This window comes from Xenopus tropicalis, chromosome 6, assembly GCF_000004195.4.
Source record: "Xenopus tropicalis strain Nigerian chromosome 6, UCB_Xtro_10.0, whole genome shotgun sequence".
NCBI classification, from domain to species: Eukaryota; Metazoa; Chordata; class Amphibia; order Anura; family Pipidae; genus Xenopus; species Xenopus tropicalis.
The window spans coordinates 142,087,786-142,108,881 of NC_030682.2; the positions used below are offsets into that span (position 1 = coordinate 142,087,786).

General features: G+C 43.5%; 1 protein-coding gene across 8 annotated transcripts in view; it reads right to left on the reverse strand.

Moving 5' to 3' along the window:
- asap1 (ArfGAP with SH3 domain, ankyrin repeat and PH domain 1) overlaps positions 1 to 21,096 on the reverse strand; it is a 165,443-nt gene that overhangs the window by 11,844 nt on the left and 132,503 nt on the right. For 4 of the 8 annotated variants that reach the window (XM_031903144.1, XM_031903142.1, XM_012964134.3 and 1 more), the window contains 12 exons: positions 20,530 to 20,616; positions 15,693 to 15,701; positions 15,261 to 15,361; positions 13,844 to 13,913; positions 11,184 to 11,271; positions 10,107 to 10,155; positions 7,504 to 7,667; positions 5,673 to 5,806; positions 4,673 to 4,764; positions 3,369 to 3,555; positions 765 to 850; positions 80 to 195 (listed from right to left, as the gene is read on the reverse strand). In XM_031903144.1, coding sequence (XP_031759004.1) covers positions 80 to 195; positions 765 to 850; positions 3,369 to 3,555; positions 4,673 to 4,764; positions 5,673 to 5,806; positions 7,504 to 7,667; positions 10,107 to 10,155; positions 11,184 to 11,271; positions 13,844 to 13,913; positions 15,261 to 15,361; positions 15,693 to 15,701; positions 20,530 to 20,616 — 1,183 coding nt within the window. 8 annotated transcript variants of the gene reach the window in all.

Below are 21,096 nucleotides of genomic sequence, written 5' to 3' on the forward strand. Positions count from 1 at the left end.
AAGGCCACATACAGCATGCCACATGGGTTTGGATTTAAAGTGGCAGCTTAAAAACAAGACACCGCATTGTGGTTCTTACCAGCATCAATAGTTGGCTTTCCCCTCAAAAGCAATTTTAAGCATTCCGGCTTGTTATATAAGCAGCAGTAGTGTAAAGCAGTGTTGCCCTTTCCAGTCTGCTTATCTAAATTTCCACTGCAGGAAAAATAAATGAAAAATAAGGCAATAAACATTAATTTGAGGTGAGAGTAATGAATAACAGCGATGCATATTGTAATCTCCCAGCAATAACTGGATAAAGGGTACATATTACTAATAACTTATTATTAAAGGAACAGTAACACTAAAAAAAATAATTAAAATAAAATGTACTTGGATGAGTTCTTGAACAAGCACAGTATCCAAGGCTATTGTGATACTGGAGCTTATATTAGTGACCAGTAATGTGAAACAAAGGTTATGCAGCTTTTGCAGGCAGAAAAGTCAGAAGGGACGCAAGTGATGTCAGAAAGGATTATGTGATGTCAGAACACATAGTGAAGCCGGAGAGAATATATACTGTGCTCTTTTGGTTGATAGTGACCATACATTCTTGTTGTAGGCACTAAACTGAACCTGGGAAATACAGCCTTCCTGATGGTGCAACTGTGCCTGCTCAAGTGTCAGAGGTACATTAAGTGCAACAAGAGTTAGGGAGTCAATGCATGCACCGGATAATGCACAAATATTTTAGAGTGGCAAAAATACAAAAGGAAAAATCCTACCAGTTTTGTACCAGGAAGTCCACCAAGGGAAGAGACGTGTGGTCAGCTGTCCGGACTGCATAATGAAGTGCAGTTTCACCTGGCTCCTAGAAAATAAAATATGCTCTGCACATTACTCCTGCTAAGAGATATGGGCCAGGCCATTATTAGTACTGTCTGTGTTTGGACATTGCAGAACAATATATTCATGCACTTAAATCCAACCTTTGCTGTTCACCAATACAGAAAAACAGCAGCACAGTTGAACAGGTAAACAGATGTGTGTGTGCCTGGAAAGCTGCAAACTCTCAGAATCCCCTTTGTGTTATGGTGGATTATTGTCAGTAACAGGTAACATTAACCTGAGCTTAGAGAAGTGATATCCAAACTGTGGGGCTGCCTGCGCCAGGGGCTCAGCTTTGAGTCCAGTTATGGTGGGTACTGGCAACAACCATTTATTGTCTTAGATCAGTGATCCTCAACCGCTCGCGAGCAATATGTTGCTCACCAGTCCCTTGGATGTTGCTCCCAGTGGCCTCAGTGTAGGTGCCTTATCCAAAAGCCATGTGTATTTAATAAAGGCCTTTTTAATGGAGACAAGAAGGTGCTGTTTGCTATTCTTCTACCCAGTGACCCCAGTGTAGGTGCCATTTTTACATTTCTGGCTTGGAGGCAAGTTTTGGAGCACAGAGACAGTTTTACTCCAATCAGAGCCTCCTACAGGCCAGCAGTCACATGGGGCTACCAAATAGCCAATCACAGCCCTTATTTGGCATCCCCCAAAGACCTTTTTTCATGCTTGTGTGGCTCCCCAACACTTTTTACATCTGAGTGTGACTCACAAGTAAAAAAGGTTGGGGGATCCCAGCTATAACATATTAAAACACATTTTAATGGCATTTGCTTTTCCCTCTCTCTTCAAACAAGCATGTGTCAAACCCATTCTTAAAAAGGCTACGTTGGACCCGTCCTGCCTTTCTAACTACCGTCCTGTCTCTCTCCTGCCCCTAGCCTCTAAACTCCTGGAACGTCTTGTCTTTTCTCGTGTAACTAACTTCCTCTGCACCCATAATCTGCTGGACCCTATGCAGTCTGGTTTTCGGCCTGCGCACTCCACTGAGACGGCCTTATGTAGAGAGGCAAATGATCTCCAGACTGCCAAGGCCAAAGGACGCTACTCGGTTCTCATTCTCCTAGACCTTTCCTCTGCTTTTGATACTGTCGACCATTCTATCCTTATGCAAATTCTCTATTCTCTGGGGATCCGGGATCAAGCAGCATCCTGGTTCTCTTCCTATCTCTCTAACCGCTCCTTCTCTGTCGCTCTTACTAACAACTCCTCTACCCCGGTTCCCCTCATTGTGGGGGTGCCTCAGGGCTCTGTGCTTGGCCCTTTGCTGTTCTCCCTGTACACTCTCTCTCTAGGAGACCTTATTTCTTCTTTAGGTCTTAACTATCACCTATTTGCAGATGACATCCAGATATATTTAGACCCCCCTGCACTAACCACTGATGTCCAAACCCAGATTGGTAACTGCCTCCTGGCTATCTCCTCCTGGATGAACAGGCGCCACCTCAAACTTAACCTAGCTAAAACCGAACTCAAGGTCTTCCCGCCCCAAACCTGGCCCTCCTCCTCCTTTCACTGTTACTATTGATGGCATGACCATCAACCCTGTAAATTCTGCACGCTGCCTTGGGGTTACCTTTGACCAGTCCCTCTCCTTCGCTAACCATATTAATAACACTGCCAAAACCTGCCGCCTTTTTTCTCCGCAATATTGCCAAGATACGCCCCTTTCTTTCACAAGTAACAGCTAAAACACTAATCCATGCCCTTATCCTTTCCCGCTTAGATTACTGCAATCTCCTACTAACCGGCCTCCCGGACTCCCACCTCTCTCCCCTGCAATCAATTTTAAACTCTGCTGCCAGGATCCTCCTGCTCTCTCCTAAGAGGGAACCTGTTCAGCCATAATTAAACTCTCTTGCATGGCTGCCTGTTAAGCAAAGGAGCTTACAAAATCCTTCTGCTAACATTCAAAGCCCTTCACTCCTCTGCTCCTCACTACATTGCTTCACTGGTCTCTCTGCATGTTCCTGGTCGTCTCCTCCGCTCCTCTCAGAGCCTCCGTCTTTTTACACCATCCGCACCCACTGCGCTCTCTCGTCTTAACCCTTTCTATCTCGCTGCTCCCTGAATCCCTCCGTAGGGAAAACTCACCCACTCTCTTTAAGAAAAAGCTCAGACTGTACCTTTTGGAGCACTAAAACACTATTTTGTCTAGTCCTGCGCTTAAGGGCAAATGCCCATACCTGGTGCACTCTTACCTTCCAGTTTGTGCCTGTATGTTACCAAACCACTTAGATTGTAAGCTCTACGGGGCAGGGACCTCCTTCCTACTGTGTCACATGGCACTTATATCACTTGTCCTCCCTGTGTGTAATTTTGTATTCTGTAAGATTGTACAGTGCTGCGTACCCTTGGGGCGCTTTATAAATAAAGTTATACATACATACATACAAAGGTCAAACAGTAACAAAACCTAATTATTCTTTATTTTGGATCAGTGTATTTTTTTTTAAATTTAAATAAGGGAACAAGTAAAGCTAGAGTAAAGTTACCTGTCCAGATTCTAGCAGTGGTTCCATGATCTCTACACCTTCTGCATAGACTTGGATTAGTGCAAGTAAGTCCCTGGATTTCACAGCCTCAAGTAGCTCATTCAGTTTTTCTGCCCCAGTAGAACAGATCTTTCTGGAAAACCTCCGCTCCACGTACTTGGCAGTGATATATTCTTTACGTGCAATCCTGTGTACAATGCAGCGATAGAGGAAACAATCTTATAAGGGGAAATTCTATGTTGCAGATATTATAGGATAATACCATAATCAATTCTGGAATCCATGTGTGGAAAAGCACCTGCTTTACATATACACTGCAATCCTCGCTATATTACGGTAGTCATTTATACAGGTGGAAAACAATAAGGAATAAATAAACCACAAAATCCCAACTGATTACTTTGCTTGCAATAAAATAAGCGCAGGAGTGTTTATTGGATAGATTAAATTAAATAAATCTTACTCCTTCAGCCCACAGCCCACTCATCGCCTCCACATGCATAATTCCAGTTTAATTAATTAATGGGCTTGGAGGATTCAGAACAAATATCCAATTCAAATGATAAACAATAATCCCCTGTATCATGTGCCTGGATTTCATGTTCAAGGACCTGGATTGTTGTATGGTAGTTTCCCCTCCCCTGCAGTTTAAACTGTTGTGAACCAGGCCAAGTCCCACTGTAGATTTTTTGCACTTAAGCTACATACAGTATGCAGGTACAGTGGTCCTTCTAAGGCTGATGCCCCCACGGAGCAAGTAAGTCGCCCACAATAGATCTCTGCTACCACGGGCGACTAACTGCTCCGAAATGCATTTCCATCGACAACAATAGGAGTCTCCGGTGGAAAGGTCTATGCATCACTTTGGCTTTTTGGAAGTCGTGCAAAGTTTACTCCTGCAGGCGACTTTGAAAAAGCTGAAGAGATAAGTAGGCCTTTCCACCAGAGACTCCTATTGTTGCAGAAGGCATTTTGGAGCAGTTAGTCGCCTCTGGTAGCAGAGATCTATCACGGGCGACTAACTCGCTCCATGGCCCATCAGCCTTACACATGTCACCCCATGCAGATTTGTTGACTTATAAGTAAAGCAAAATAAATGAATATGTTAAAGTAAAAATAAGTGGCTGTGGGAAGCCAAGTGGAGGCGTTATCAGAGCTTACACAGTAGGCTTTGTCCATATCAGGGCAATGGTACTTTCTGCCCTCACGGTCAGTTCTAGATACAGACCAACAACAATAATAAATCTAGGCCTGACCATGACTTACACGTAGGCCTGAGAAGCCACTGTGTTCAGGTTACTCACATATCACTGGAGGGAGAAGGCTTGGCTGACGGAGACAGCAAATTCCCTTCCATAATATCATTGAAGCTATTGTTTCCTACATTCTTGGCCAGCTGCGGAGGGAAGAAAAGAGCGTGTCATTGTTCTTGGAAAAAGAGTATTTAGAAGGAGACAGCACATTTCCGATACTGAGCACATCAAACATCATTGTTTCATCCACATATTGTATCAATGATAAACGACTCCTGTTAGATGCAGAGCTGTCTGGCAGCACATAAACCCTCCAAGCAGATGCCAGTATAGTACCAAGTTTATACAAAACTGAAAAATTAGATAACTTTACAGTTAAAGATATTGTATGTATGTATATCTTTATTTATGTTACTTATGTACGCAGCGCTGTGCAGCAGAATAGATTACTACAACAGGGGATCATTAAAATAATAATAAATCCAAAGTATAACAATAAATACAAATAAATACAAGGTACAGTTGCAATAAGTTAAGAATCAAAGAGACAAAAGGATAGAGGTCCCTGCCCCGTAGAGCATACAATCTAAATGGGACAGTAATAATATAAAGGGAACTTCAAGCTGCAGGGGTCATTTTCTGACTCCGAAGGCCACAAAGGCATCATATTTATATGGCAAAAGATAAACTGATACCCAGTATTCACTGCCACTGTGACATAGCCAAAGTAATATCTCCATGCTTAGTTGCTTTAGCTGTTTGCTCTCCATTTATTTGTGACTTATGCTGAAATGCCACTAGGACTGTCAGAATGCAGGGTCCAGTGTAGTTAAACTACTGGTGGAAGTGCAAAGGCTAATTAATATAAATAGATCAACCCTACTAGGGGACTGAGACAGGGGGCCTGTATTCTTTAATATCAGCCCTGTCACAGTGAGACCAATAACCTGCCATCAAATAATAAAGAATGAGTGCAGGGCTAGGTGGTGAGCAGGAGCAATAGCCTAGGGATGGACATATACATTAACAGGGCATCATTTACAGTACTTACCAAGAGTTCAGAAGTCCCTAATTTGTCTAATTCCAGAGATTGGATTCTAGAGATATGAACCCCCATTTCCCTATGTATGCCCGAACATTCTATACAGGTTAAAATCCCAAGGTTTGTGGAAAGCCATGTCGGGTCTGTGAAAATAAATGGAAAACAACGTGATTAATAATGTTTTAAGAGATTTTCATTCATCCAGGACATGGGGTATTTAGTATAAGTAAATCTAGAGCAACTGGACTTGCCGAGTAATCATTGAAGACATTTCAATACTCATCTGAGCAGCTTCTTCAGTTCTACTTGCGCTTAGACAATGAATTGTTAAGCGCAATGGCTACTAACAGCAGATGGCAGCATATCCCTACCCAGAGCAGCCCTTGCATGCCCTACTGAATTTCCAGACAGGCAATAACAATTTTGACAGCGCAGACACTGCAGATGATGATTGATCTTGTCAGTGGGAATACTGCTGTAATGTGTGTCAGAATGCCTAGCGTGTTCCCTGATGCTGCTTTTCATGCAGTATTATTAAAGGGATACTGTCCTCCCTGTGCCTAATCTCTCAATAAGCTCATTATCATTGGGCAGCCCCATGACACCCCAAAGCAGTGAGTAAGTGGCATTCAGTAGAAGTGGGTGTATTCTGGAAGAGTTGCCAGGCTTATTTAGGCTAAATGCACAAAACTCAAACAAACTGAATTTCAATTAAGAATCAACTTTCAGTTCTGGAATTAGCAAATATCTGTGTTCCTTTATATGTCTGAATTGCATTGCTCATCTGCTTGAACTGATTTTGCTCGTCTGCTTGAACCAATTTGCTTGTCTCTGGTCACAAACCTTAATGCTTAAAGAGGGCCATGCATGGGCCGATTTCAGTCCTTTAGACCGGTTTGGCAGCTTATCTGCCCCTGTATGGGCACCCCTGACAGGCCTGAAATCAGCCAGATCTCGATCGACCAGGTTTGATTTTTTTCTTCGGATCGGGTACTGCATTGGCTCGTTGATGCTGCCCCTATGCCCGCTGTTTTAATTAAATCGTTTGGCCCTAGGGCAAAACAATCTAATTAGCCCAGTACTGCCCACCCGTAGGTGGGCATATCAGGACAAGATCTGTTTGCTTGGCAACCTTGCCAAATGAACGGACCTTACTGTGTATGGCCACCTTAAGGCACTGGTGTTTAATGCTGCTGGATTTACTTAAAGCAGTAGTTCACCTTTAAATTAATGTTTAGTATAATGTAGACAGTCTTATTCTGAGACAATTTGCAACTGGTCTTCATTATTTATTATTTGTGGTTTTGAGTTATGTAGGTTTTTGCTCGGCAGCTCTCTAGTTTAGAATTTCAGCAGCTATCTGGTTGCTATGGTCCAATTTCACCTAACAACCAGGCAGTGGTTTGAAAGAGAGGCTGGAATATGAATAGAGGAGGGCCTATATAGAAAGAGAAGTAATACAAAGTAACAATGACAAAAAAATTGTAGCCTCACAGAGCAAACGTTTTTTGGACGCCAGGGGTCAGTGACCTCCATTTGAAAGGTGGAAAGAGTCAGAAGAAGGCAAATAATTAAAAAACCATCAAAAATAAAAAATTTGCACCGAATCTAGCATTCAGTTCTTGATTTGGCCAAGATTCTGGCTTTTTCAGATATTCGTCTGAATCCAAAAAATACTGGATTTGGTGCATCCCTATGAAAAATGAAGGGGTCGCAGTATTATGTGACGTTATCAAGCTTCCCTGTGTGACCCTTTCGGTTGTACCCATCTACATAATACTAAGTAAGCTGAGCATAAACAACCCACTTAGTGCATGTGTAATACCACAAAGCTACATACCCGGTGACCCACAATCACAGCAAACTTCATTTCCAGGCGTTTTCTGTACATCGTCTATAATGGCCTTAGTCAGATCCTCCAGGCTGCTCTCGCCAGTGCTCTGGTCTCCCCGGAAAGCCATATTGAGTGCATCTTCTTTGCTATTTGTCAGAACTGATATCCACCTGTTACAGAAGAACACACTGTTATGTTAATATTAGAACAGGGTACAGATGAAACTTTATGAAAAAAACTCTAAGTAACTTTTTTAAATTACATTTTTTGAATTATTAAATCCAGCTATTGAATTATTACTATTATAATATCTTGGATGCTGTCTGGTTGCTATGGTCTGATTTAACCTAGCAACCAGGCAGTTGTTTGACAGAAATATGAATAGAGGGACTACATGTTTTCAGGCTACTGTGTTGTACTGGAAGGTACAGTACTGCTTGGTAACAGCAAGCAAGAATGGTAACGTTCCCATAATAACCCAGTATGGCAGCTCTCATGTACAGACTGCCAAGGCCAAAGGATGCTACTCGGTCCTCATTCTCCTAGACCTTTCCTCTGCTTTTGATACTGTCGACCATTCTATTCTTATGCAAACTCTCTATTCTCTGGGTATCCGGGATCAGGCAGCATCCTGGTTCTCTTCCTATCTCTCTAACCGCTCCTTCTCTGTCGCTCTTACTAACAAATCCTCTACCCCGGTTCCGCTTAGTGTGGGGGTGCCTCAGGGCTCTGTGCTTGGTCCCCTGCTGTTCTCCCTGTACACTCTCTCTCTAGGAGACCTTATTTCTTCTTTAGGTCTTAAATACCACCTATATGCAGATGACATCCAGATATACTTAGACCCCCCTGCACTAACTGCTGATGTCCAAACCCAGATTGGTAACTGCCTCCTGGCTATCTCCTCCTGGATGAACCGACGCCAGCTCAAACTTAACCTAGCTAAAACAGAGCTCATGGTCTTCCCACCCAAACCTGGCCCTCCTCCTCCTTTCACCATTACTATTGATGGCATGACCATCAACCCTGTAAATTCTGCACGCTGCCTTGGGGTTATCTTTGACCAGTCCCTCTCCTTCTCTAACCATATTAATAACACTGCCAAAACCTGCCGCTTTTTCCTCCGCAATATTGCCAAGATACGCCCCTTTCTTTCACAAGCAACAGCTAAAACACTAATACATGCCCTTATCCTTTCCCGCTTAGATAACTGCAATCTCCTACTAACCGGCCTCCCAGACTCCCACCTCTCTCCCCTGCAATCAATCTTAAACTCTGTTGCCAGGATCCTCCTGCTCTCTCCTAAGAGGGATCCTGCTCGGCCTCAATTAAGCTCATTAGCATGGCTGCCTGTCAAGCAAAGGATAGCTTACAAAATCCTTCTGCTGACATTCAAAGCCCTTCACTCCTCTGCTCCTCACTACATTACTTCACTGGTCTCCCTACATGTTCCTGGTCGTCTCCTCCTCTCCGCTCGTCAGAGCCTCCGTCTTTTTACACCATCCACACCCACTGCGCTCTCTCAGCTTAAACCTTTCTATCTCGCTGCTCCTTACCTCTGGAACTCTATCCCTGAATCCCTCCGTAGGGAAAACTCACCCACTCTCTTTAAGAAAAAACTCAGCTGTTACCTTCTGGAGCACTAAAACATTATTTTGCCCAGTCCTGCGCTTAAGGGCAAATGCCCATACCTGATGCACTCTTACCTTCCAGTTTGTGCCTGTATGTTACCCAACCACTCAGATTGTAAGCTCTACGGGGCAGGGACCTCCTTCCTACTGTGTCTCATACCACATGGCACTTATATATATATATATATATGTTTACATATATGTATTTATTGTATTTATTTATTATATCACTTGTCCTCCCTGTGTGTAATTTTGTATTCTGTAAGACTGTACAGCGCTGCGTACCCTTGTGGCGCTTTATAAATAAAGTTATACATACATACATACAATAAGACTGGGTAATTATAGGGGTAATTATATCTTAGTTGGGATCAAGTACAGGTACTGTTTTATTATTACAGAGAAAAGGGAATCATTTAACCATTAAATAAACCCAATAGGGCTGTTCTGCCCCCAATAAGGGGTAATTATATCTTAGTTGGGATAAAGTACAGGTACTGTTTTATTATTATCCGTAATTCGGAACTTTCTGGATAATGGGTTTCCAGATAAGGGATCTGATACCTGTATAACATGAGAGGAAAGTGGTGGCACTAATCTGTGGGGATGGTACAATGACCCCTCGGTTGAGCCTACGAGCAATAAACAGGCACATTCAGCTTTGGGGTGGCTGAGATTTAGGTATTGACCATGAAATGACTATACCCCGAGGAATGCAAAACACGTTCCTGCATTAAATAAATGCCTATTGCTGCATTCCTTTCATGATAACACAATGAAAATAAATGGTATTTTATGACTCACTGAAACTCCCTTTATACTGTGTAAACTAAATAAATTGTACTTTATGACTCAATGAAACTCCCTTTATACTGTGTAAACTCCAATTCTCAAGGAGACATTACAGCACCTCTGTGACTATGAACTGAAACTCCCTGCACCCCTATCTGCCTGGGATGCACATGTAAGTCTTTCACTTACGCAATGTATTCTTGTTCGTCCTCTGCTTGGAAGTGGTATGTTCTGTTGTCTGCAAAGGAAAACAAGATAAAAAAAAATAATATATAAGTACCAATTGGTAAAGCAGAGACATTTATTATGAAATTTGTAAGAATGAAATATAAGCAAACTAAAAAACAAACAAACTGTGAGATAAATTAGATGAAGATATAATTAGGTATTTTAAAATAACCAAAGATACGTTCCTTTGCCTCATTAAAGGGAACCTGTCACAAAGTCAAAATTAAACATAAAACCCAAATCCTTTTTTTAATTAAATCATCCATACCTGTTATAAATGTATTTAAAAATCTGAGCTGTCAGTCATATATTGCAATATACGATTGACAGCTCAGATTTTTAATTACAATTTAAACCGACTCGGCAGCTTATCTGCCACTGTATGGGACCCTCTAACAGGCCTCATCGACCAATATCTGCCAAAAGATTGGCCAGATGTCTATTGGACAGATGAGATTTTCATGCGGATCAGGGACCGCATTGGCTCATTGATGTGGTCGTTGCTCTGACTTTTCCTATGCCCTTCATTGCCATACCCAAGAGCCAGACAATCGCATTAGCACCATATTCCCTATCCAGGGTGAGCATATTGGGGAAAAGCTTTGCTCGTTTGGTGACCTCACCAGACGAGCAAACCTTACCATGTATGGTCACCTTAAATGCTCTGTAATAAAGGTGGGTGGAATTTCTGCCATAAAGAGAGACAGGATTGCTGCTTTGCACTGTCACAGCAATTAGACAGAGCTAAATGTTCTACATAGATCTATGGTTGAACTATGTAGGGGGTTATTTAGCTCATCTTCGGCTGGGGGCCCACTGGGGCATTCTCTGGTGCTCCGGCAGTCCAGTCCAACCCTTTTCATTTTTGAAATGCTGCCTTTCCATCATTAAGAGGATACTATCCTCTCGATGAGTCTCACTACAGAATCATACGGATGTGCTGAGAGACCAGCAATCAATCCCATAGGCCGTTGTCTGCACAACTGTATTCATTCTGTGCAATATGAATAAATGTGTAAATACACAATGAGCACATACGTGAGATGAGATCAAAGCATTTCTTCTCATCAGCGTTCGGCTTGACTTGGCAGGTCAGCAGGTTCAGCTTTGTCGGTGGCCTGTTTGACTGGAATGATACAATGTCAATAAAGTTTGAGGAATTTGGGTCAGCGGACACATTTCAATAGGCAGGGTGGTTTCTTTGCTTCTCTACAACAGTATCACATTCTTGGTATTAATAGAGGGAGAGAAAATCCCTTCAATGCCAACAATAGCTACTCAGATGTATTTGACAACCTATATAGTGAATAAAGTACCCCCTATTGTAACATATAGGGATATTGTAAGCCCCCGAGGAGTTCCTTATAATATATAGTGAATAAAGTACCCCCCTATTGTAACATATAGGGATATTATAAGCCCCCGAGGAGTTCCTTATAATATATAGTGAATAAAGTGCCCCCTATTGTAACATATAGGGATATTATAAGCCCCCGAGGCGTTCCTTATAATATATAGTGAATAAAGTACCCCCTATTGTAATATTATAAGTCACTGATGCGTTCCATGACCATAGGCCTCCTGCTTTCATACAGGTCATGGAACTCCGAGGTGACTTCTAATATCCTTATATTTTACAACAGGGGGTACTTTATTTATTATAATATACAAGTTTCAGTCATGTGACAGAAATTACATCACTAAGCTCCGATTATAACTGATGACATGACTAAGCACCATTTATAAGGATATCATTTACAGTTTGGTCCCATAGGGAAATTAACTGTATATTATATATAAATTAGTTGAGCACAACTTTCCCTTTTTTTGCTATAGCTTATACAGGAGCAGTGGCCAGCTCCTTGTTGTAGCTCCCACCCCTCCCAGCTGCAGTCAGGTGATCCCAGTGGAGCCAATAAAAGGGCAACCATATGGGGGTTTTAACCTTGAAAGCAAGTAAGTTGCAGGTAAAACTTAGTCCCTTGGCTAAATGTATATTGAAGCAGTAGAATTCTTAATGAATCGCATAAGTCAGTGTAGGAACTGGTCAAAAGGGATGACTTTGACGCAGTTGGCCAGCTTGAAGTATATTGCAATATATGGACAAACAATCCCTGTTTTGCTTAAAGGGAAGGGCATTTCTTAGTAGCTTAAATGCACCGAATGTCTTAATGTTCTATATATTGATAATGGGTGAGTGCAGAGGATCTCTTGTTGTTGTTTCTATGTATTTCGTGGTCACAACCTCATTGCACCCCCGCCTAATGGTTTAAAATTTAGTGGTTGAGCACAACTTTCCCTTTTTTTGCTATAGCTTATATATAAATTATATATAACAATATAAAGGTTTCATGACAGATGTCACTTCACTTTGATCATTTCCAAAGACCCCTAAAGCTTAGCTTCTCAACATCAGCTCAGAGCTCACTGAGCACGAGCAGTGCCACTGACACACAAAGATGGCTTAATAAGGTCCAAGATAGGGAGCTGGATCATTACTATTATAGGGCTAGTGAATGTCTGTGTAGTTACAATATGTTTAACATATGTAATGCAACATTTTTAGTCATATTCATTTATAAGCTTTAGTTTTCTTTTTATCTACATGACCTCTCTTGTCCAAACTGGCAGCTGACTGCTCTGCACATGGAACCAGACCATGGCTCTGTTATCTGACTGCTCAGACTTCAATCGCGCTGGCTGGTATTTTATTTTACTGTTTTATCATCTGTTCTGAAAATGACCCGACAGAACACACAGGCTGATTTCCCTGTAGGCCCAACTGTACTAAACATTGCAGAGTGGAGCTGCTGGGCACACAGACTGTTCCGAGCAGTTGGATCTCCATGAGCAAGCGGCTAATTGCTGCCTGCATTCACTGGAACACCGGCTGCCAAGTCCTGTCAGCGGATATCTGCTCTTGCTATAATAGTGTGTGAAGCAAGGTAAATATATTTTCATTCATTGCCTGTTATACATGCGGATGAGCAGATTTATTTGTTACTTATACTTGTGTCTTTGTGTCAACACAATCTGTACACTTCTGCAGAACCACATTTTGAGCGAACCTAGCAAGACTGTTCCTGCTGAATTGTGCTTAGTACAGGGGAATCCCTATGCTGCCATAGTTTTATGGTATCTCTCTGTACAGGCTATGAGCAAACTTAGGGGGCTGTTCCTGCTGAATTGTGCTTAGTACAGGGGAATCCCTATGTGCCATAGTTTTATGGTATCTCTCTGTACAGGCTATGAGCAAACTTAGGGGGCTGTTTCTGCAGAGAAGGAGAGAAGAAGAAAACCATTACTGGAAGTTTTAGTGCACAAACTGAAGCCAGTGGCTACAAAAGCGATGTCGGCTTCTTGGGAGGTAGAGGTTTAAAATTATGGGAACTGTAAGTGAGAGACAGGAGCTCAGAAAGCCATGGGTACCTGATTGTTACTGGGGTAATAAGTGACTGTCAAGTGAATGTCAGGGCTGGTAAGACAAAGGACACACACACATTTGGCTGCCTTGCCCCAAAAACAATATGGCCAATCACCTTGTTGTGTAAGTGAAACAGAATAACCTTGCCAGTATAGCAGTCTTTTTCAGATACACTTCCCTTAATACCCAGCTGGGGCAGGAATACAGTGCAGTGCAGATAGATCTGCAGCCAGGCACCCACATCAGTACAAAGGGGTGACAGTCAGTGACATACCGTTGCATGGGAAATGGTCAGGATTCCATTTTTCACAGTGCACTTCCTCCTCTGCCATACTTTCCGGATGCTACAATATAAACACAGATATATATATATATATTACTTAATACAAGAAGCTGTTATCTGTACAACATTGAGTACACTAGGCAGGTTCCTAATCTCAAAGGATTCAGGAATCTAAATGATGTTATAACCATAGCATAATCCTATGTACTGACATATACACATTCAGTGGCTAGATACAGTGTAAGCCTGATGCAGTTACACTACAGTAGTTAGCTGCTAGGGACAAAAGTTATTCACAGTGGATTCTACCAGTGGCACTGTTCTATTGCTGGTTAAAACTACTCCTGAACCCCTCCCGTGAATACAGTGATGCCTTGGTTTGGCAGCTCTGTATTCACAAGGGCCAGTATATGGATACCCCCTAGCTTGCATGTCCAATAGCATTTCAGCACTTGAGTCTATGGGATGTGTAAATGTGGCTCAGTGTTCAAATAGAGAATATGTATAACAAGACTCACCCCCCCTGTTAACTTCTGTATAATGATGAGAAAAGAGCTGCTTATTATGCTGAGCTGTTATCATTCCTTGCACTGTATCTCATGATTGTACATTACACAGGCACAGAATGGGTTGGCACTAATCTGGGTTAATTACAATATGTTACAGTGAGTAGAAAGTAACATTTAGAGGAGATTAGCACGGAGTGGGAAGGAGAATGGGTTCCCAGCATGACCCAGTGCAAAAGGAACAAGGCTCTTTGATGTATCATGTAACTGCAATTTTATACTTGTTTTGCTGTTTCAGCATCAAAGGAACAATCTGGAAGAAACAAGCAGTTCATCCCTTGGGTGCCGGAGACCTTTAAAAGCCACGTAAGCAACACACAAGGCGATGGTAAACTGCTCGCAGGCCGGGACAAAATGTAGTTTAACTTGTTAAAGAGACATAACCAACCTTCCCATCCCTGCATTTCTCTTTCAGACGTATAAGAGTTCTTTATAGGGCTGTATACTTTAAAAAGCCTTATTAAAATTAATTCAACTCCCAGCAGCCTCTAACACCAGACAAAGTACCACAGGTTGGACAGTCCTGCTTTATATAAACCACCCTGCTTTGTCCAGGCCCCACCCATACCCAGGAGCACCTAGCACACAAAGACCCAAGGAGACCATATAGGGTGAAGACACACGGAGCTACTAGTAGCAGCTACTAAAATAGACAATGCTGATCATTTGCTGATAACTGTCTCTACGTGTGTTTTAGCAGAGGCAATTCTCAGTATTGTCTATGGCAGTAGCTGCTACTAAGTAGCTCTGTGTGTCTTCACCCATAGAGATAATAAAGGAATCAACATTACAGATGGTCACTTTCTATCTGATGGGCCACATCCTTCCCATTCCCAACCTACCCATCACTTTTTTTCAGCAGGTAGCCTTTCTTCTCGCTGCCATACTCCTTGTTCCCCTGGAGCTGGTGCATGCTGTAGCCTGCCTGCTTACTCTGGGAATCCTGGGGAAGGGATACATGGATAAGTAGTGTTATAAGGGTATAAATAACAACTGTATAGCACAATATGTGCGTAATTTTTGCAAGGTGCGGACCCCCTGCCACAGGATGAATGTGCCAGTTATTGCTCTTAATCTGAAATTAACTTTTTATGTTTTTGTGGCTTTCCAGTTTGATGCTTAAACTTGAAATGCAGTTGCTGGGATCACCGGCCTAGCAACCAGGCATTTGTTTGAGCATCAGACAATATGAATAAAAAACGGGGAGGATTTATGGTGGAAATCACAATGAGACACATGTAGAGCAATTCATATTGAATGTAGGTGTCACTTACTCTTCTAGACTTCGATCAGGGAAAGCAAAAAGAAAAAAACAGGGGAAGAAAAGCAAAGCGACAATTAAACAGAAGTCTTTATGGCAAACATATGGACATCAAGAGCCCCCTCTACACTCATCCATTATCAATATATATAGGGCATTCAGACATTCTGTGCATTAAGCTACCTAAGATGAATTTTGTGGTCACAGCCTCATTACACCCCCGCCTAACTGTTTAAAATTTAGTGGTGAGCACAAAAAAAAGGGCAACCATTTGGTTTTAACCTTGAAAGCAAGTAAGTTGCAGGTAAAACTCAGTTCCTTTGTTAAATGTATAATGAAGCAGTAGAATTCTTAATGAATCAGATAAACGTGCATATAGGACTGGCCAGACCGGGGGTGAGTGAGTGTAGGACAGGCCAGACCGGGGGTGAGTGAGTGTAGGACAGGCCAGACCGGGGGTGAGTGAGTGTAGGACAGGCCAGACCGGGGGTGAGTGAGTGTAGGACAGGCCAGACCGGGGGTGAGCGAGTGTAGGACAGGCCAGACCGGGGGTGAGCGAGTGTAGGACAGGCCAGACCGGGGGTGAGCGAGTGTAGGACAGGCCAGACCGGGGGTGAGTGAGTGTAGGACAGGCCAGACCGGGGGTGAGCGAGTGTAGGACAGGCCAGACCGGGGGTGAGCGAGTGTAGGACAGGCCAGACCGGGGGTGAGCGAGTGTAGGACAGGCCAGACCGGGGGTGAGTGAGTGTAGGACAGGCCAGACCGGGGGTGAGTGAGTGTAGGACAGGCCAGACCGGGGGTGAGTGAGTGTAGGACAGGCCAGACCGGGGGTGAGCGAGTGTAGGACTGGCCAGACCGGGGGTGAGCGAGTGTAGGACAGGCCAGACCGGGGGTGAGTGAGTGTAGGACAGGCCAGACCGGGGGTGAGTGAGTGTAGGACAGGCCAGACCGGGGGTGAGTGAGTGTAGGACAGGCCAGACCGGGGGTGAGTAAGTGTAGGACTGGCCAGACCGGGGGTGAGTGAGTGTAGAACAGGCCAGACCGGGGGTGAGCGAGTGTAGGACAGGCCAGACCGGGGGTGAGTGAGTGTAGGACAGGCCAGACCGGGGGTGAGTGAGTGTAGGACAGGCCAGACCGGGGGTGAGTGGGACATAGTTAGCCAGCTTGAATATATTGCAATATATGGACAAACAATCCCTGTTTTGCTTAAAGGGGAGGGCACTGTTGGCAGCTTAATGCCCTATATATATTGATAATGGGGGAGTGCAGAGGGGCTCTGGTTGATGTCTATGAGTTTTGTGGTCACAGCCTCATTGCACCCCGGCCTAATAGCTTAAAATGCATTGGTGAGCACAACTGACCCTTTTTTGTTATGTAATAGCAAGAAACCTACAGGTTTGGTTATGTTGCACCGCAATACTTTATAATTATGCTTTATGCCCCTTAGACTCCAGGGAAAAGAGAAGGCAAAGCTCACTGCAAGGCGCAAACCAAGCTCACAGGTTGAGCCAGGGCTGTTGGTTATAGTGGAAGCAGATCCAGTGATTCCTAGGGTCCCGGGAGGTATTGGGGGCATAGTGCGGCCAATGATGGATAATCAGTTTTAATATTTGTTTATGAAATTGTCTTATTAAGGGGGGCCCTAAAAGCCTAGAAAATTCTGCTTACCCAGGGGCATAATTCCATGAGATTACACTGTGACACACACACACAAACTTTCATTTAAAGGAGGAACTATCACTTTTACAAAAATACTGGGAATTCGGGAAGCACCGAATCCAGGATTCTAATTTGACCAAATCCATGCTCCTGGCCAAACCGAATTGGAATCCTTAAAATCATGTGACTTTTTGTCACATACACAGAGAAGTTAAACAATTTCAAGCATGCGGTGCTCTTTATCCCTTCCATTTTGGTTTTTGGATTTGGTTTGGCCGAATCCTTTACGAAGGATTCAGGGTTCGGCCGAATCCATTTTTTCTACGAGTGCTGCATATGAAATATATTTTTCCAAAAATGTTAGACCACTGCTATTAATAAGCTAAACAAGGAAGAAGAAAGGGCCATGGGGTCCCAACAGCTGTTCAGTAAATCAGTGAGTACAGTATGAGTACATGGGAGAGTGCAGCACAAGTATATGAGTGAATGCAACACGTAGAACTTATTCATCATTAAGGGTTCACAAACTTGCATGCTGACATACCCGTTAATAACAAATCAATGCCTGTTTATAATTAAATAAAAAACTAGTTATAGATCCTACAATTTCCCCAGCCTAAATGGAAATGACCTGTAAAAACCCCATTTCTCCTCTTATTATTAGTGTGTCCTCTCCCCCAAATGCTGAAGGTCACAGAAACACTGCAGACTGAACAGCCCCTCTGCAGCATGAGTTCATTGCAGCGTCTGGCCACTAGAGGGAGCGTGCTTATCCTACTGGCGCACACTGGGATATTTCCTGTCCCTCTGATGTAATAAAAGGCATGTGATAGGCCGTTAAACAAATGCTGACTCATTAACTCTTTAACACCCTGACACTGGGATAAAAATGCTTGGGGCCCGGGGGCTCCTCTCTAGAACTGAGGGTAATAGTTATTCTGCAACCCAGGTAGCAATGTAATGGTTAACAAAGGGCAACTCCCAGTTGCAATATGCTGCAAGCCCATATGTTACACAGGGAATATCTTTGTATTCAGTGTGCATCTCCCACCCAGGTTATTGTGCTTTGCTGGCTAGAGACAGAACACTATATAAAGGAGAGTGTAACCCTATACTGACAGTATCGCATGGCTGTATTCTGACCTGCACACACAAGCTGGCACACAATGATGCTTCAATTGCTGCAGGGAACCTGGGGACCAGCACATCCACTCCCTTCCCCAAGAAAGCACGCCACCCATGCTATATTATTATTATAAGGGGGTGCTGGCATAGAATAAAAGGCTTCATCGCCGCACAGACACTTAGCAGCGCACTACACGCATACAGCAAGCTTTTCCTTAAAGGAACAGTTCAGTATAAAAATGAAACTGGGCAAAATAGACAGACTGTGCTCAATAAAAAATGTTTTCAATACAGTTAGTTAGGCTGGAGTGGGCAGATGTCTAACATAATAGTCAGAACACTATTTCCTCCTTTACAGCTGTTAGCAGTCCGTAGCCAATCAGTGAGATGAGGTGAGGGGCAATATGGAACATAACTGTTCAGTTAGTTTGCATTTGTATCTGACCAGAGTGCTTACAAACTCACTGAACAGTTATGTCCAAAGTGCCCCCCCCCCCCCTAAAATCACTGGCTAACTAAAAGTGGCTGATTTTAGCTGCCAGTTCGGCAGCTTATCTGCCTGTGTATGGGCACCAACGACGGGCCTCCCCGACCGATATCTGGCCTGAAATAGGCCAGATCTTGATTGGACAGGTTTGATTTTTACGTTGGATCGGGGACTGCATCGGTTCTTTGATACGGTCCCTGAACTAATGATGCCTATGCCCGCCATTTTAATTAGATCGTCTGGCCCTAGGGCTAAATGATTGAATTAGCCTGGTATCGCCCACCCCTAGGTGGCCATATCGGGAGAAGATTCGCTCATTTGGCAACCTAGATCTTACCGTATAGGGCCACCTTAAGAAGTTAGAGAGCTGTAAAGGAGGAAGCAGAGTTCTGGCTAACATAAGTTACACATCTGCCCACTCCAGCCTTTATAGATTACATTTTTTTGCCTAAGTATATAAGAAATAATTTTTATTTTGCAATTCTAGCCATTTTACACAGTTTAATTTTTACACTTAACTGTTCCTTTAAGAGCTGCATTGATTGTGTAAGCGGCCAGTGACGGGGTTCTGACCCACCAACACAGTGACATATGAATAATGTACGGCACCGTGGGGCGCACTGCACGTGACGGCTGGCAGAGTTGGACACATACAGGGCTGGCAGAGAGAAGTCGGCAGCAGATGGGAGACACACACAGCATATGGCAGGTACAGACTCAACAAGGAAAAGTGGGCAGCACATGATTGGCGCACAGAATGCGGCTCACATAGGGAGAGGAACGTGCCTGCAACAGATTATTCAGGGGCACCAAAGGGCACATAGAAAAAGCACAAGCAGTACAGTAGGGAGACACACAGAGTATGTTGCCTATCCCTTGGCTATATCTTCAGTTCAACCATCTTTTCTACAAATATACAATAAAGGTCGTACTTAGGCATGCATTCTAGTCTGACACTACTTGCATACAATGGATAAAAAAGGTTGGGGTTCTATTGGATCCCTAGCCCGCCCCAATGCCCACATTGGACTCGGACCAAGAGGCATACACACTGAGCAGCCAGGGTGGCACAACACTGGTTGCCAGGAGCAACTTTCATTACACTGGCTACCAGCATGGTACAGCACTGACAGCTCCAAGACAGAAATCCCCTACACTGGAAGGAAAGCAAGCTTATAGAATGTGTTGGCTACAAGCGGTGGCTGCTTACATTCAGAACGGCCTGAACTCTATTGAAGGGATGTTACCACTTGCTCTCCAAAAAAAACAAGGGCTGCTGAGCTCTCAAGAATTAGTGTTTGCAGACTGACTCCTGGCCGTCACTTTATATCGTAAATGTAACACCTTATATCAGCAGGCAGGGGGCAGTGTTGTGAATAGGAAGTGAGAAATGTACCACTCAACTGTTTCCCCAGGAAAATCATTTCTAGAAACATACACTTGGCATGAATCATGATAAAAGGCCTACTGTATATTAGCAATGTGTACCAGTTTAGCAAGAGACCCAGGCTGAAGATCACTATTGTAGAGAATGAGTATGAAGCATATTTCCTACTCAGAGACCTGAAATCCCACCTACCTCCTTCTGATCCAGCTGTAAAGAGGATTTTATCAGGTCTCGCAGGGCAGTGAGCTGTTTCTTCTCCTCATCTTGGGTCTGCTTAATCTGGAAAGAAAGCATACATACACATTTAATATCTGACAGATCTCTAATTTTAACTTACCCTTTAATTATATTAGAGGAACACATTCCTTAATGTCCTATATACCTATGTAGGGGTTTACCAAAAATGGGCCCTTAGGACAGACACCCCTAGACTAGGCCACTGGTTGGTGCTAGTTAAACTGGGACATTGGGATGACTGGGTTCTACATAGTTAACAGGGAGTATACCTGTAGTTCGGGTTATGGCCACCGGGTGGTGCATAGGCCCATATAAAGGGTTGCAGCCATGTGCTGAGGGCCATCTTGAGCCACCTTAGGCTGGGATAGCTCCTGGGACCAGGAGCTTCCCCTGATAGAGTTATTAGATAGTAGTTTCTTGTGATAGGACATTCTAGGAGTGTCATGTAGGACACCAAGCTAGAATGGGCGGAAATTGCCCCTCCAGGAGTGGTAGGGGGGTTAAGACCCCCCCAGCATTACA